At 37.8% G+C, this 18,267-nt stretch overlaps 1 protein-coding gene across 3 annotated transcripts in view; it reads left to right on the top strand.

The window, feature by feature from the left end:
* The window catches only part of erbb4b (erb-b2 receptor tyrosine kinase 4b), a 367,114-nt gene that overhangs the window by 165,136 nt on the left and 183,711 nt on the right, over positions 1-18,267 (top strand). For all 3 annotated transcript variants that reach the window (XM_077216017.1, XM_077216016.1, XM_077216015.1), the window contains exon 2: positions 17,745-17,896. In XM_077216017.1, coding sequence (XP_077072132.1) covers positions 17,745-17,896 — 152 coding nt within the window. The remainder of the gene's footprint in view (positions 1-17,744; positions 17,897-18,267) is intronic.

The following is an 18,267-nucleotide window of genomic DNA, read 5'->3' as shown; positions in this document are numbered from 1 at the left end:
TTGGTTTACGAACGCATGACAGTTTCAAATCACTTCGCCAAATGATTTCAGTTATTTTAAAAGGTTATTTACAGCCTACAATAGCAAATGAACCAAACCCCACAGTGACACTAACCAAGCAAATAATTATAGTAAACAATAGGATACAAATTTTAATTTTCCTGTTTTTTGCCACAAAATTACGTTTTATTATGTACGGATAGGACATATAATGTTTCTCCCGCTCTTTTCCTCGAACGCACACACATACAGTATGGGCACACACTCACACAGAAGTGTGTTGTTAGCACTGCTCTGATGATTTTTTCAGTACAATAGTTTATCAACTTAAAAGCTACAAGCTATTTCTAACTAGCGAGGTAAAGCCATGTTTATACTCAACGCATCCGTATGAGCGCAAAGGTGCGTGCGGCAAAAATGACGTCATTACGGTGTGCGCGGCACTTTTTGTAACAACGCGCGCAGCTCCGCATCCGAAGATGAACGACTTCGAGGCGACTTTATCATATTTTTACAGACTTTACGTCTGTACCAGCATGTTTATGATCATTCTATACAGAGACATTTGTATTGATGGGCGACCATAAAAGCCTCTCATTTTGTGAATAGGAATACATTTGCATTAAGCACCCAGTTTGCACTTGTCTAAAGTAACTGCTTAAATTTATAAAATAAGCCTACAATAGCAGAAGTAAGTGTAACCCTGGTTAAATAATTGTTTTACAGATATTATTTATTTTTATGTTGCTTGAATTGAATGTTATGATTATTCATAAATGTGAAATTCTATACAAAATAATATAAATACATATCTGAATTGAAATGTGAAATTCTATACAAAATAATATAAATACATATCTGAATTGAGTTAAGTTAGGAGTATCCACCAATCGGAGCGTTTGGTTGCTGGCTCCGCCCCTTGCTTACGAATAGCGTTGCGCAGATTAGACAACAGATGCAGAGCGACGGAGATATCTGATCTGACTAGAGAGTGTTACAATTGAACTGATATAGTTCTTAAACTGTTCAAAGCTCATAAAAACGGAAAAAATCTGAGAAGTAAGATAGTAGATGACTTTTTATGATTGTCAATCGGGCACTTCAGAGTTTACATTGACTCGTGTGGTTGTGTCAGACCGCATGGTGTATTAAGTGTTCACTGCTGACGCCATTTTGTCTGCGCGTGCCTGTGGAAAAAAAAAAAAGGAAAAAATGTGAATGAACAGATGGATTTACACAATTGATGGCGAGCCTCCCACTTCGATTCTGAAGAGATCACGAACTTAAAGGAGAGGACAGTTTTCCGTCTCATTATACCGTTTCACCTGCTCGGATAAGTAAGAGTACACGTTTTCAGAGACTGATATTTATTTTTTTGGGACTGAAGCTAACTCTGTTTACACAATTGAGAAAATATAACATTGATCAACATTCCAATTGATATTTCTTGGAAGCAGTGGTTAATGTGTTTGGCCACTGGTGATTGTTTTGTTTTTGTTTTTTCTTTCATTTGAGATCACTTGGATACAGTGAGTGCAATTGTGATTATTGATATGCAAAAAGTTATTTAGAGGGTGCACCCAGGCAATATATAAGTTTGTTGTATATATTTATTTCCTCTGTTGTTTTGTATTGTTATTTTGTGATTGAGGAAACAAAAAGAAAATACAAAAGAGAAAGGATCACTAAATACAAAAAGTAAAGTTACCTTTTAGGGTTAACCCTACCTTCTGTCTCTGTCTGTTTTCTCAGCATCACCACCACCTCCGTTTTCGTACCAAGCAGTCTTCTGATTTTATTTGTCTGGTCCATTTTGGTAGTTAATACCCGCTACATAAGCCCTGCTGATGAAACTAAGGTTTGAACACTCTTCAATAAGGCTTCAGTTGTTTAACTAGTTTACATGCAGTGAAAGTACAATAAACCTACTGCATTAATTACTGTTTTTGTATATGCATTTCAGCAATTAATAAACTACTAATAAACGGCAAACTACTTCTTCACTGCTGATTCCTGGTGGTTTAGAAGAGAATTACTCCGAGTCCCCCCCTGTCGTTTCACAGATTAGCACAACCACGAGCGCGTCAATTATAAATGCCTCGTCCGTTTGGGGACGTGTGCATGCAGTCAGCGGAGACTCGTGCTCGTGTGAACGCATCGAGTATAAACAAGGCTTAATAACGGCTCTGTTCTTGGAGCAGATCAACTTACAGTTCTGCTATTTATAGACGCTGCTGCTGTTTTAAACTGTTGAGAGATGCACAGATTCAGGTAATTCATACACACTTGATAAGTCTTTCTTTCTTTCTCTCTCCCTCTCCCCCTCTCTCTCTCTCTCTCTCTCTCTCTCTATCTCTCTCTCTCTCTCTCTCTCTGTATTAACTGTATTAATAACTGTATTAGGTTGTAACCGTAGTATAAGCAGAGTAATTGACTCTGGGCCATTGAATTATAAGGAAAAAAACTCAGCTTCACATTGTGGCTGCATTACCACCTCGGGTGTGCATCTATTATGCCACGGCGTGTGTGTGTGTGTGTGTGTGTGTGTGTGTGTGTGTATGCATTTTTTTTTTTTAAGATTTAGATATTTTTTTCGTTTTATCTTTTCCATTCTTGTTTTGTCTATTTGAGTTTATTTGTTCCTTGTTTTATTTGATTATTCAAATTTTTTTCTATTGTCTCCACTGAAGAATCCAAACAAATTTCTCACTTCACCTTTAAGTGTAGCAGAGGTAGAAAAAAGCATCTTATCCTTCTTGCCTTTCCTTCCCTATATTACCTGGGGGCTTTTTACAGCATGCCACAGTCTCCAAGTAAGCCTCTGTGATGCTCGTTTGGTCTGACCAGTCCTGCTGTACTTTTCTAAGAGGGAAGCATGGAAAGAAAACTGTCAAATTGTGCAGTTCTCATTCCCCAAATAAAAACAGATGCATCCGTCAAGGTTAGCTTACAACCTATGGATTTTTCTGCCATCATTATTTTCAAGCAATATTATTTTAATCATTAATCTCGAACACACATTGTATCCTTCAAATGAGATTTAGAGGAAAGCAATAAGGCTTTGCCACTGCACTCAGATAATATTACTGCACTGTCAGGGGCCATAGGGAGGGAGGGCCCCAGGCCAACTGCGGGCAGAGAGAGAGAGAGAGAGAGAGAGAGAGAGGGAGAGAGAGGGAGAGAGAGAGAGAGAGAGAGAGAGAGAGAGGGAAAGAGAGAGAGAGAGAGAGAGAGAGAGAGAGAGAGAGAGAGAGAGAGAGAGAGAGAGAGAGAGAGAGAGAGAGAGAGAACCCTCAGTGTCGCTGGCTTCAAAAACTAAAGGTAAAGCCTCTCTGCTGTTCAAATGGTTACCTAAACTCTGAAAATAAAACTGGGTCTCTTGCAGAGATACCATTTCTTAGTGGTGAAAATATTTGCTCTGACAACAATTTGATTCAGTTGTAAATAATTACAAAAATGTGAAAATTTGATATTTTGTAAAGATTCATAACAATTTAACAATTATTTTATACCTCAATTCATTTGATTTTTTGACAACAAGTCAATCATTTCAATAAAAATGTGGACTAAATGGCCAATTTTAGTCTGAAAAGTAAGTTACCTGGTTATGAAAATTTTATACTGTAAATATATTTTGGCAATACAACATTTCTTAATTATTGTAGACTTAATTGTAATCAGATTTTTAAATTATGTAATAAAAGTCAGATTAAAAGAAGTCAGATTAGTCTTGATTCAGTTCTGTTGTAAAGGTCATCAATTGTTAAATTAGTTAATTTCATAAAGCAATTCTGCAAAAGATTATGTCATTGTCCAGCTCAGTTCAGTTTTTATACAATAGCATCAGTACAGTCAGATCAATAATATTGTTGAATATTAAAAAAACAGAAATATTTTCAAACAGTAACGTATTTTCCGCGGTCGCAAACCTCAACTGTGCGCATTACATCAGTGGAACCAGACGATAGGCTTAAATGTTTCCCGGCTTGACTGTTAAAAGCAGACGATTGGCTTTCCAGCGGGAGGGGCGTGACATGTGCATAAAACTGCCATCTTTGGCGTTACGGGTTTTCCCTATAGTATAGTTGTATTGAGGATTGAGGAAGTGGCATGTCTCTATATAAACTGACTCTGCAGTTAGTCAGCACTACTTCTGTTTTTGCAGCTGCAGCCGCCCTGTGTGGGTCCCTGCCCGTCGTAGCGTCACTGCATTCAGGATCAGGTACACCTCCGCTGAGGCATGGGCACAGACGTGCTCTCTCTGTAATGACAGTTATAAAAGGTCAGAGCACATGTCAACCCACTTTAAAGAAATTGAGGTATAAAGACTGGCCAGTTGAAGCTCGTAGTCCTTCATTTTGTGTCATCCTCTGGCAGCCGTGTGAGCCTTCGATGCGAAGTGTCTAGGCTGGTATAATGAGAAATAGTGAGAGACAGAGCGTACGGCCCCCCTCTACCGAAACCTCCATCCCTGCTTCACTCCGTTGCTCCGTCTCAAAGCTTGTTTCCAAAGTCATCCTGCAGTTCTCTCGGAGTCTCTTCATTATGGTGGGTGGCAGATGGAAGGTCTGGTGTGCTTGAGCTTTATTCATTATGACTTGTTTTTCATTAGTCCCTAATTTGACGTCAGGAAGCATAACTGCCTGGAGCCAAGGGGTGTATAACAATTAAGGCACACGCAGGTTAGACCCTCACTTGCCACCTTCAGGTACACATGTGTGGGTTTGGTTCTAGTTAGTTGGAGGATTCATTAATGTTGGTGTGTTCAGCAAGTGATCGTAAATGAATATCATTTATTACAGATGCTACAAGTGTCAAGCTCCTCATAATTTGTTCATCATAAATCAGTAGTTTAAAAGAGTGGAATCTGGTCATGGCCTAGTTGTTAGTGATCTGACTCATTGGGCCATGGTGCTTACAGGCCACCTCTTTTTTATTACAAAAATACTGATTACATTTTTTTTTGTCATTTATCAACTTTATTTCCATCTCATCACCTTAAACTGCAGAGGGTCTATAAGTGGTGGAAGGTTAAAATAGGATGGAATCTGCAAGCGTTACAGATCCTGTCCCTGTCCCTGTGTTTTTCTGCTGTCGAGTACAGCTATTCCCGTTTTGTTTTGCAGTGAGGAGGTTTTCTACACTTCTGTCCAGTTGATTGGGCCCAAAGTATACAGGCCTTCATGTAGTGTTGCTCTGGAAGGGAAGTCTGCACATCTAAAGAACTCCACTTAAACCTCTTTTTTTGACTGCAAGTCTTGATGCTTCCTCTTACCTGAACCCAAGAGCTAGCCCTTCAGCTCTTAAGTTTCATGTAAGAGGAAACATGACGACAGGCAGGGGTCTGGCAGATGGGCAGCTCTGACAGAGGTTATGATACTAAAGAATGTTATGTATCTTGTGTGAAAGTGAGAAGGCGAGCAGTTTAAAAAAAATATCCAGGGTTATTATCGTTTTGAATTTAGTTTTATTTCTATTTTGGTTTCAGTTAATCCTTTTAATTTAGTGACATTTTCCAATAAAATTCACTCCATGACGGTTAATTTTAGTTATACAATATGTTTAGAATTATAATATATTATAATTTTAGTTATTATAGTTTATTTTTTAATATAGTTTTATTATTTTTATTATTATATTTTTCGCTAATTTTTGTTGTAGTTTTAGTATTTTTTTGTGCTTCTAATGAGTTGTTAAATGATAAATTGTGTATATTAAATTATTGAACAATAAGGATGACAGCAATATGTGCCCATTTCTATTTTATTTTAGCTAATTTTAGAGTCATTGAGATGTATTTTTATTAAGTTTCTTTTTTTCCCAAATGGTTTTTATTTTTATTTCAGTTAATATACTGTGTGTGTGTGTATATATATATATATATATATATATATATATATATATATATACACAAAATATCTATATATAGAGAGTTATATAGAGATCTCAGTTGTTTCTCTTGCAGCGAGACTTATGATCAGTTGCTCTTTTCTCCTGATAATAAATCCCTGTAAATTAAGAGTTTCAGAAGAAACAGTGCCTCGAATTGTGCTTAAATTTGGCAAGTACCAAAGTCTGTAATGAAAAGGTTTCAAAATTAACATAATGAACACACATTCTTCCATGACCAAATTAACTAAATTATGCAATTCACATTTGCTCTATATTTGCACTGTAATACAACAATTGTTTCATTTGTGTCTTTATTTTTAATCTCTCTTAACCCTTTCGCACGTACGATCACACCGGTGTGATCAGTCTTGGCTGGTCCCTGGAGCGTACGATCACACTGGTGTGATTAGAACGGTCAGTGCATCACGTGATCAACTGCTAAATTCAAATGTGCTTTCGCGCGTTTGCTGGCGCTGAGCCAGAGAAGGACGCACTCAGTGCTGTCATATATCACAACTATTCAGTGTTTTCAACCACATAATGTTTATTTTAGGTTTCAGATATTTAAATACACACAAGTACTAGCAAAACAATGATTTTGAGTTTGTAAAATACACACTGATGTCTATGGAAGCGGCAATAATAACATTATAATACATTACATTATAATAAGACGACACATTTTATTCATATCAGATACACATTATGTAAGTAGCTTTACATTTGACCCTATTCTTCTCCCAGTTCACCGGCCACTTACTTTCATGTATTTCGTGAGAAGTTGAGGAATTGACGTGTTGTAAATCCAACAGATCCCATTCTCTGAACTGTGAAACAAACTAACATGGCGCTGCCCATCGCGCATACAGCTCAACTAACGCGATCGTTATAAAGGTATTTAAACAACAAAACACATCCACTTGCACATATTCGACAATCGGAATATCAGTGTTTCATGCTATAGCTAATACATTTGTGAATATTTTTAATAAAAAAGGGAAAATGACATAAAAGCAGATCATCATTCATACAGCGCTGTGTTGTGGTTGCGCTGTGTCACGTGACAAGCAATGACGCGTCACCATGGAAACATTAAAGTGACAAGTTCTAAATAACGATCGCCTTGAAAAACTCACGCTGGGGGGTCAGTTAGAATATTTTAAACTTACGTGTGAAAGGGTTAAGGCACTTTAGGAGAAACATCTGAGATCTCCAAAAGTATAACTTCTAAGTTAGTTTTCCTCTGAGTAGTTGTGCTGCCCTGGTTAAATGCATCACGTGTCTGCAAGCTATTGCAAAGCACAAGATATTAGTATACAGTGTTATGTACAGCTCATTTTTATCGATTGAGGCAAGACTGTCATTGTAAAATGTCTTGTACATCCATGTGCTCTGAAAGCAAATGTCTTTGAAGGGCCTTGTTGTTGCATGACCATCGGCGCTGTACGAGCTGAACTGCTCTGTTCAGCTGCTAGAGCTGAGATCTGTATGTCTATTCAATTACCTCAAACACCTCCAAGATCAATGGCTGTATTTCTTCCTCGCGGTGAGTTAAACAGTTCATCTTGTATTAGTAGTGACACGGTCAACCAAGAAATCAACTCTGCTTTCATCTTCGTTCTCATGTCCCAGGCGATGTATCGATTCCTGATAGGAAAACAGTGAGAGGGGGAAAGAGCAAGAGAGAGTGTCAAAGAGATGGGAGGAATCAGAAAATGTGAAAAGAAAGAGAAAACAGCCAGTTCTTGCTGTGAAAGTGGCTTCTGTGCCAGAAAAGAAGCCTGAGGCCTAATTTCCCATGGCTCCAGGCTCAGGGCTAATTTGTGTAAGTGAGGAGACTGACCTCCTTGAAGATTAAACAATTAGCAGGTCCTGAGCTCTCGGTGAACACAACCAGTGAGCCCCAAGAGAAGACGACAATTTAGAGCTGGCCTGAAAGAACTTCTGGGATGTGTGCTACGCTTCTCCTGTCTGTCCTGTGCTGAAATTACACCTGAGACCACCTTACACTCGCAGGACCTTCTTGACTGACTTGCATGGAGGTCTGTATTGGAATCTTTTAATTTTTTAATTTTTTTATGTAGAACTTAGTTAGGCTACAACAGTCAAACCTGTAGCGGTTAGAACTGGATTGAAATTCTCAGAAATGAGCTTAAATGGAAGACACTAAACCCATTCTCCTTTGGCTCGCAATGCTTTAATGTTTTCCCACTTCAATCCGTTGTGTTCAATAGCATCCTCTTTCTGCACCACGGAGCCTATTTGTACCATTCCTCCCAAACAGCACTAGAACAGACACAAGACACTAATAATTGCCCCGGCATAGCTTTTACCGATGTTACTGAGATGTAGTGGGTCTGTTCAACCTGCATTACCATCACCTACACAACCCTGCTGTAATTCAACACCAAGGCTGAGTGTGAAGGAGAAGGGAATTGCCCGGGTGTGTTTGGCGAGGATGTTTTGGCTTGGCTGTAATAACATGTCAAATTAGCATTTCTCCAATTCAGCACACACAAAGGCCAGGCTATAATTGCTTTAACCTGCAGCTTATTTGTGTTGATGTGATAATGAACACTTTCAAACAATAACAACACATCCATATTGCCTCAGCGATTCGGTTCTTGTTTAATATAAACGGTTCTTGTTTTATATAAACTTGTTTAATATTATATAAAGAGTGAAGCTAATTTATAGAGCTTTATAGAGATACTGATTTTACTGTCAAATTTCCATTTTTAGGATTGGAACCTGATTTGATTATGTGCTTGCTCTATGAAGGTATGTTTGAGATATTACAGGTGAAGTTTGTAATTGATTCTTCTCTAGTGGCAACAGGTGGGATTGCATTCTACTGTGTGTGTGTGTTGTGTTTTTGTGTGTGACGCTGAAATCAGTTCAGAGGAAATCCCGCCCTGCAGCTGATTCTAAAGACACAAATATGTGAACCAGATAAAGCAAGGATCGCTGTTTTCAGGGCCAAAATGTTGAGCTGACGTCTCAGAGCTAGTGTGAGTGCATTGCCAAGCAATCTAAGAGAGCGATATTTTCCCTTGATAGCTCTGATAGCTCATACTGTTTGCCCAGCTCTTCATCACACAGCCAGACCTTTCACCCACATTATATATTATACCACTGGTTAAATTTGTGCCCACCCCTAATGTGAGTGTAGATTGCATCCTCAGTTAAGTTATATCGTTGTTTCTGCTATGACTATATTGGCTGAGTGTGTGTATATCTTTTTAAATGCCAACCACTTGCAGTTTACATTCCTCTGCGCAGCATTAAAACCAATTATAATCGATTCAAGGCATAATGAGCAAGACAAGCTATCACAAATTAAAATGAAACAGCGAACTTCCAGAGCTCAGGCATGTAAATTCTCGGAGATGGAATAATATTCTTTACTTACATGCACTGTACTAGCTCATATTCATGATGGAAGAGGTAAGGGATACCAATGCAATCCTGCATTCATTAAAGCGTTTGCGTAACCCCCCAACCCATCTGTTATGATGTCTCTTACACGTAACCCTCGCGGCTATTATACAAAACGAGCCTTCAGGCAGGAAGTGATGTATTCTAGAACCATTCATCCATGTTCTGCCTTCCATTAGAAAGCACCATGATGGCAAATGAGAATTTGCTGATTCCCGTAATGTTTAGGAACATCTTGTTTTGAAGTTGAATGTTTTATTCCAGAAAGGTTGGGAATTGGATCTCCTTTTTTCATGAGTTGGAGTTTGAATTGATTTGGCCACACCTCACAAGAAGGTGCACTGGAATGACAGGAAGTGGAATTTAGTGAATTGCAATTCAGAAGTGATGCAGGTGCTCTTCCTCCATAGTCCACAAAATGAATATATATTAGTAGAATTAAAAACAAATGATATTCATATAACTTTAATTGTTGTAAATTTGAACTATTGTGTGAAAATAACAGTAAAATATTAAAGTAATATGAGTTTCAGTTCATTTTAATTTTACTTTTTTTACATTCAAATTACCCAAATTCAGAAATTGATTTGGATTGAATTTAAAAAGCGTTCTCTGTTCAGTTCTGAATGACGGACAACCCTGCAATGCTTAACCAAGATGATTGCACTTCACTCCTCTCTTTAAATGTGCCATAGTGACCGCTTTACTAGATACAGATGGTGTCTTGCAGGAACTTCAATATAATAGAGACACAGACAGAGGGGAAGCAGATGAAATTAGCGTAATGGTCCAGGGAGGAAGAGAAGTGTTATGTGGTCAGACCCCTGTTTTGCAAGCTGTAAGACAGATGAAGAGAGAAATGAGGAGAACAGCCTACCCTGTCATGAGTGGTTTACAGTGATGGATCGCAGAGATTAGTGTTACCTCTAACAGCTCGCCCATTGCTGTGGAAGCACAAGGATTTGTGCATGGCGTGACGATCGGAGACATTCGGCGTAACAAGCTAATTTAGAAGGTTTTGTCTCTAGTAATCGTGAGTGAGATCATAGACATTTGGTGTAAGCTCTACTACTTGTGACTGTAAGCAACCAAACTAGCATTGTGGCAGCGAGGTCATGTGCCGTTTTCGTTCTCTAATATATAAATCTAGTTATCTGCAATGAGGGATTGTCATGTAAAATAATGATTTTGTGTGTTGTGCAAAAGCTTTTCTGCATGAAATCCTTCTCAGAATCATGAAATGTTTTCTGCAGTGGCAGATCTGGAACTGAGGAACCACTAACTTCTTTTAAGCCTAGAAGTTGATCAGGAAACTCCAGTAATAATATATTTATTTTTAATTAATTTATTGCCTTCTCCTGATCAGTCCCACATTATACCAACAATACACACAACTCAACAAAACACAAACACATGTACACACATCAGATTGCTTTTCCCTTGTAGAGAAAGATGTCCCTTGCCCTCCCAGCTTTCGTTTAAATTCTAGTCCAGAGAAAAAAAACACCCGGAGAAATACTTCCCCCCTTTTAATGACAGAAACAGAAGAGGGGGAGGAGCGGAGGCTCAAGTCGCTGTAATTAATGAGGACTGCTCGCTTACAAGATGAAGATTCATTTCATGGGCCACGTGAAGGGATGAGACGATCTCCCGCATGAAGGATACAGCGCAGAGCAGGCATGGGGGTAATTGATGACGGGGGCACCTCTGCTGTAAATGTGCTGTAAAAGCCATTAGGAAGGGTTTCAGTCTCACCCGTCTGATGCCTGCACAGATAGACCAGCCTGAGAGAATACTGAAAACAGAACCGAAGTGCTTCTCAGACACAAAGACTGCTTTTTGAGACTGAATTCCCAACAGCTGTCAGCACATTTCTTGCACTCTCTAATTGCCAATGACCTAGTGCTCTGAAGCTGTGAGAGTTGCCATACAGCAGCACATTAAATGCTTTTGGTTGTGGCCTCCCTGTGATGGGTCTGCGATAATAAATATTCCTGCTATTAGCAGATGACATGGATTTATGACTCGATCAACATCACCAAAAATAGGATTTGGGCCTCCGTGAGATGGGAGGATGGGAATACGTGCCTGTCCTTGGTTTAAGTGGTCGCTGTGCCTTTGGGTTTGTGGCTTTCCTCCAAGTCATCCACGCAGAGACTCCTGAAAGGAAACTGCTTTTCATAGACATCCTCCTGATAGGGTTAAAACAAGAGTGTGCCATCTTCCTCTGCCATGGAAGATGACACACAGCATGCTGAAGTATTGTATTTTTAAACTGTTTTTTGTGGAGTTTTTTTGTTGTTTTTTTGTCTTTTGGATATATGAATCAAAATGTACTAAAAATGATTTCTAAAAATAGAAATATATTATCAAAGGACATTGTCCTTTAAATTTAGTCTGTATTTCAGGTCAAGTCAAAATAATTTGTATAGCACTTTTCACAATACTCATTGTATCAAAGTAGCTCTACAGAAAAGCATGATGTTAATGTTTATAATATCTACTGTTTAATATATATTTATAATATTTATATGCTAAACTTGTGTTGAATCATACATATATTATCATATATACACATATACAAATATATACATATTTTAGTTGAAAGCAAAATTACTTTTTCAGTTATATTTTTGTCAACAGTAAACATTTTAAATGAATTAAAATAATTGTATTATTGTAATGATACATATTTTTGACTGATCTTTGTTATCATGGATGACATTGTCGTCGGTCATTTAGTTTACGAGATTAACGTACACATTGTTAATAGAAATTATTAAAAAATTTCTGTTAAATCAGATGGCCGAAACAAAAATCTGTACTCGTAAAATGATAATCATGAAATAAACAGGAAATGACTAAATCTGATTGATTATAACGTATAATTGTAAATGTAAATCTGTTTCTCCATTTATAATACAATTCAATATTCAGCATATAAAATAAATCCTTAAAAAAAATGTGATTTGGTTTGTCGAAAGAGTTTCACTCTCACTGCAAATCCGCCACAGCTCAGTAGAGATAAACCAAAGCTTATTCTCTTCGAATTCCTGTCAGGATAAGCTGAGGTCTTTAAGAGTGGAAGTTTCCATCCTGATACATTCTTCTCTCCCAGAGGTATGTATTTTTCTCTGCCTAGTGTGAATGAGACGCCTATGGGATTATGGGTAATAAGGCGTGGACCTTGCTCTGCACAGTCCATTCGACTGAGAACACTCTGAACTCCAGAACTTTGCCTTCACATTTGTAGACCTAGAAAAGAGAAAACAATATTGATAAAGGAGCCCATTAGCTTTTGGACTGTGCTGTCCTCCTCCAGGACACACAGGAGGGCAGTGGTCAGGAACAAAAGGTCTGAGATACAGACTGTATACTATGATACATCCCAATCCAAATAGGTCCACTTAACTTTCAGTAATGCAGAAGTACCATAGAAGTCTTCATTAAAGGGATAATTCATCCAAAATTTTAAATTCTGTCATTTACTCACCCTTGTGTTGTTTTTATAGCTGTATTACTTTTTTTTCCTTTCCAACGCCTCTTTATCACCATATAGTCAGAATAAAAAATCCATGACTTGTGCACTGTATTCCAAGTCTTTTGAAATCATAAAATAGTGACAGACTGAAATGTATTTATGTGCATCTAAAGGCTATTTTATTTTATTTATTTATTCTTTATTTTATTTTATTTTGTGCCTTTTTCATTTTTACTTTTTTACATCACTTTTTATTACAAAAAAAAAATCCCATTTTCTTCGGCAGAAATATAGTCATGTCGGTTTGGTACAGTATTGTTGGGTGAACTGTAACAATATACTGCTAAAACAAAAATTGGACTGACAGCTAAATGGCATCCAGTTAAAAAGTTTAATCCGAGCCCTCTAGTGAGTCTGATACTATTTTCATGATCATTTCATGAGACATTTACTTGATTAATCGTCTCTTAGGGTGATTCAGAAAGCAATAAACCTATTATTTATAGGTGCACAAGCTTTCGGACAATTGTTAATGTCACCGTGTCCTGACCTCACGGGTGAGTTCAAAGCTCCAGTGCTCAGTCGGCCGAGTCGGCCTGCTAAAGTGTTTATGATACTAATATCAGCCGGTCCCATATGGAGAGGGCAAACCCATAGACTAGTCACTGGGACTGTAGAGGACATGGTTACCGGACCGTAGCACTGTCACGCAGAGATGCAATCATGACTGTCATTATTACCATTTAGTCCTTCACCAGATGCCCTTTTAACAGGCGACCAAACCTAACTGCAATACGCTTGCATGGATCCCACCATCACCATACCCCTCTGGCGATCAGCTCCGATCTTCCAATCCGCTCACGTCCTTTAAGCCAATGCATTGACGATGTTTACTTCAGGAAGTGACATTTGCAACTTTATTTAGCTCAATGAGTTGCCGGCTATTGGCATGACCTTTTCTGCCTTTGCTGTGGGTCCAGTAAGCCTTAGAGACTCCTACTTCTTGTCTCGCTTATATTGATGTTCAATAAACCCCCGTTCTTCATTGATGAAGTCATTTTGTGCAATACTTATGAAATGCATCGACTAATAGAGGAGTGTTTAATTCCAATGAGATATGATATATATATATATATATATATATATATATATATATATATATATATATATATATACAAGAGTGGATTCGGAATTGATTAGAATGGAGGTCGTGTTTATGACAAGTTGTTTATTAGCATTTGTGATTTGAAACTTAAATAATATAAAAATGCTATTTTGTTTTTGTGATGACAAATATGTTGGTCCCTTGTCAAACCAAATATCAAAAACAGTTTGTAGAATGTTTTTCGGGTTTAATAGGGGTTAAGTCTCACACAGTTTTCTCTGTGAGGAAATAATGACAGATTTTTAATAATTCTCTTTTAGTTTTCCCATCCCATGTCTATAGGAAACGGGTGCTGCGATGCTGTTTAGATTCCCATGGAGGCTGCACCTTTCAGACGCAGGTCTAAAGGCATCTTTCACTGTCCCAGTGATAAGGATGTGCTTTATGTATTCCGGTCATGTTGGATATACACACACCTTCCTGACAAATGCAAGGCCGGCAGGAGTTAGAGCCATCTGGGGGGGGTGGGGGGGGTGGTGTGATGATAAACAGTTTTGTTTGTGTATCTGTGACTGAGTAAGGAAAGAGAGCATTTTATTTCTTTGATGAAACACATTAGACATGTGGTGGGATTGAATCAGGTGCGTTCCAGCGTAATGCTGTAGTAAGAAAATGAATAATCAAAGCACTAAATAAAAGTGTTCCAAAGCTACCCGTTTTCAGTCTAGAAAATGTTTGTGTTTAAAAAACTACAGAAGCTACAAAGCAGCATTAACAGTGTCTTTTAAAACGATTAATCTCAAACAAGGATTGGTTTTTGAGTGTGTGTATTGCAATGGTCTTTAAATCTATTATGCAAACACCATATGTCTGAAAAATGAATGAAAAATATTCAAGGCTTAGTGCTTCAGAGCTGTTCATGTTCTATTCTCTTACTGTAGGGGTCCACTTTTTCAAGTTTGTTCTTTGTGATAAATAATATCATTATAATTAAATATATAAAAGCAAGTGGTAGAAAACATTATTTGCTCATATGAAAACATTTATTTGTTACTAGAAGGATTTAAAGGCATCTTAGATTTTTTAACGGATAGACAATGCCATCATGCCTTCTTAGATCCCTTCTTTTGACTAAATTATAGAGAAGTGGTGGTTATGGTAGTCTCATAATGCACTGCAATGTGCTATGTGAAAAAATAAAGATTGATTATAAATACTTTCATTAATTGATTATAATATAAAATTCAGAACTGAGATTCATGCCCCAATCCATAATTTATGATCCAAAAAACCTAAAAAAGACAGTTCAATCAAGCTGCAGTCAGAGGCATAAACTGGAAATAAAGATGCCATTTCTTTGTGTTGTTTGCCTGTGTGCGTCAGTGAGGAGGTTCGCTGAAGGGCAGCACGATTATGTTCTTCTTTATTGAAAAAGACAAACGTGGGGGTTTGTAAGCAAGACATGCTTCATTTTAGCGTCTACTGTGGCCCATGGCAAAGAAGTGTGCAATCTATAAGTCTCAAGTATGCTGTGATGCTCACATGATGTTTACCTGTGGTTTACACAAATTGTGTGTGTATAAAGTGCCTAGCAGGAACACACAGCACATCTTAGCTCCTAAAGACTAGTGTGATCTTGTTCTGAAAAGAGAGAGGTAGTTTGTTGAAAATGATCTCACATTAAAAATTATTTTACTTTCAGTTTTGGGTGAACTCTAAGCAGGTTGGTGGTGAAAAAAAACAGTACAGTATATTTTTTCTCCCTCATGAATTTGATGTTGGTGTTTTTTTATTTTTCTTTAAGTGGGTTAGCTGTATGGTATAGAACTATGGTATAGAAAGAAACATCTCCTCTAACAAGATTATATCCCACAATTCACCTGTGATCTCACATCGGAGCCCCTCGGGGTGCAATAAATGTTTATTACGTCTAAGCTTCTTTCATAATACCTCCCTCGCTCTAATGCATGTTAAGGGTTATTGAAAAGACGCAAGTCTAACACCTGACCTCAACGTATTTCAATCTCTCTTCATTTTATATTCTTCTCAAAATCTGTATTTTAAGGGGAACTAGTTTGTGTTTTTTCTACCCCGATTAATTTGAGGGAGACTGGAAGATTGTTATGTGCTTGTCTTGATTACTAATGAAGACTTTAGAGCGAGGGAGGTCTTTAAAAAAAATGACACAAAATCAGAATTAATCATACTTTCCTAAAGTGCATTCAGTAATTTGTTCCTCATTAAAATGGTTAAATTAAGAAATAAATAGTACTTTTGACCAGTGCATTGATAATGCAAAAATAATGAATATTCTGCCAACATTTACTTAAACTTATGTTCTTGTAGTGGCTTTCGTTCTTCCTTTTAAAACATAATAAGCTTTCAAGCTTCTAAAATGATGCAAAAGCACCATAATAAAACCAGTCCATGTTTCAAGACTTCTGAATCCATATCATAGAACACATTGAAATTAAAGTTGTGATTTACTGAAATACTGGACATCTAACGTAGCTCTCCCCTAAGAGAGAAGTGAAGATGCTGTAAATGATGTGTTATTTTGAGTCAAATCTTTTCAATGACTTATTTGAGCCAGTTCACAAAACAGTTCTCAAAAGCATTGTAACCTAAGCTGATAGTAGAGAAAATTGTGAGCTCTACAATCTACGATGGTTCAACAATCTACTTGGGTTACACTGATTTTAAAGTAACACTATGTAGTTTTTCAACCTTCATAATATATTTCCAACACCCTTGTGATGGTACATCGACTTACAATAGGTTAAATGACACGTCTGCCATAGCCTGACATGGTCTGTATCGCTATTACTCGCACTATGTAACTTCGGGTTTCGGGTAGTAACTGGAGCACAAAAAGAACTTGAAATATGTCTTTCATACAATCATGCATAATACTCTACCTTGTCTGTGGCCTGTTGATTCCAAAGCCGGTGCTGGATAAACAGCGAGCGTGCGCGTGCGACAGTAGGCTGCGGTAGGCTAAATTATTAGCAATTAGGTAATGGACAATTCCGCTTCCAACCTGTAGGGCGACTGCAGAGGAAAAGTTCCTTGGTGTTGCTTTAAGAAATGCAGTCTGGTCTCAATGATTTAATCATGAATCATACTGATTAGAAGTTCAACTCAGTGATCCAGTCACAGTGATGAAAAGCATGGAAAGTAAATGGTGAGTAAATGATTGCAAAATTTTGATTTGTAGGTCAAATATTCCTTTAAATTGAAGGCTTGCAGATGTGGCCTAGAAAAAGTATTTACATGTAGCCACCACCCCCGCTTCATTTTGCGTGAGTTTGTTAATGAGCACTTGATGAATAAGGTCTCTGCTGTTGCATACAAGAAAGAAGAATAACATTACTCAAACAGCTGTAGATGTATATCAAGTATAATAGGAAGATGTGTAGCTGCATTGTCAGTTAGTCTAATCACATGGTGACTAGACTCCCCTTTCTCTCTCTGTCTTTCTGGTGGGCCGAAAGCGGGTGGCTTGGGATAGGCGTGGATTTGCTTGTGGATGTTGTGACAGTGGTTCAGTGAGGCGTGAGAGGGAGGGTTACACTCTTGGCTCAAAGGCACTGCCAGCTGATGCAACAGATGGCAAATATCTTTGATTGGTTCAAGGTGTTTGATGAGCAGAAATGGCTCTGTTTAATTACTTGTCAAGTTGTCCGTCTGGGGCTTGAGCCTCCTTGTCTGTCTTCAGGCATGATTGAATTGCATTGCTGGATGGACTGAAGCACCAACCAGTTCCTGCATCTATTGTTTACATCAAAATGTAATTATTTTTTTCTTTTCTTTTTTTTCTTTTTGCAGTATGTACTGGCACGGAGAATAAACTGAGTACTCTGTCAGACCTGGACCAGCAGTATCGGACCCTTCGTAAATACTACGAGAACTGCGAGGTGGTGATGGGTAACCTCGAGATCACCAGCATCGATCGCAGTCGTGACCTGTCCTTTCTTAGGGTAAGTACTTTGTGTGAGCCATTACAGGCCATTCCACACATGACATCTCAGATTTCATATTGATATTTTATGTTTTCCATAGTGTCCATGAGGTGCTATATCAAAGGTTCACGGTTTAAATTACCATACTTGATTTGTCTGGTTTGGCATTGGAGTTCAGTTTGTTTGATTACTGTAAAGCAACGGACTTTGTGCATATACAATTTCTACCGACGCTGCAATGGTTGTAATGACGTCACACTCTTCTTTTTTAAAGCAAGACACTACATTGTAAACATTTTAACTCCCCAGTTGATTAATCACAGTACATTATGGCAATTGTTTTATATTACAGCTTTTCTGAAATGTTTTTAAATATGCAAATGAGGCAA

Source organism: Siphateles boraxobius, unplaced genomic scaffold (assembly GCF_051911475.1).
Source record: "Siphateles boraxobius isolate OS27281-9 unplaced genomic scaffold, OSU_SipBor_1 7, whole genome shotgun sequence".
Lineage (NCBI taxonomy): Eukaryota > Metazoa > Chordata > Actinopteri > Cypriniformes > Leuciscidae > Siphateles > Siphateles boraxobius.
This window is presented reverse-complemented; position numbering and strand designations above follow the sequence as displayed.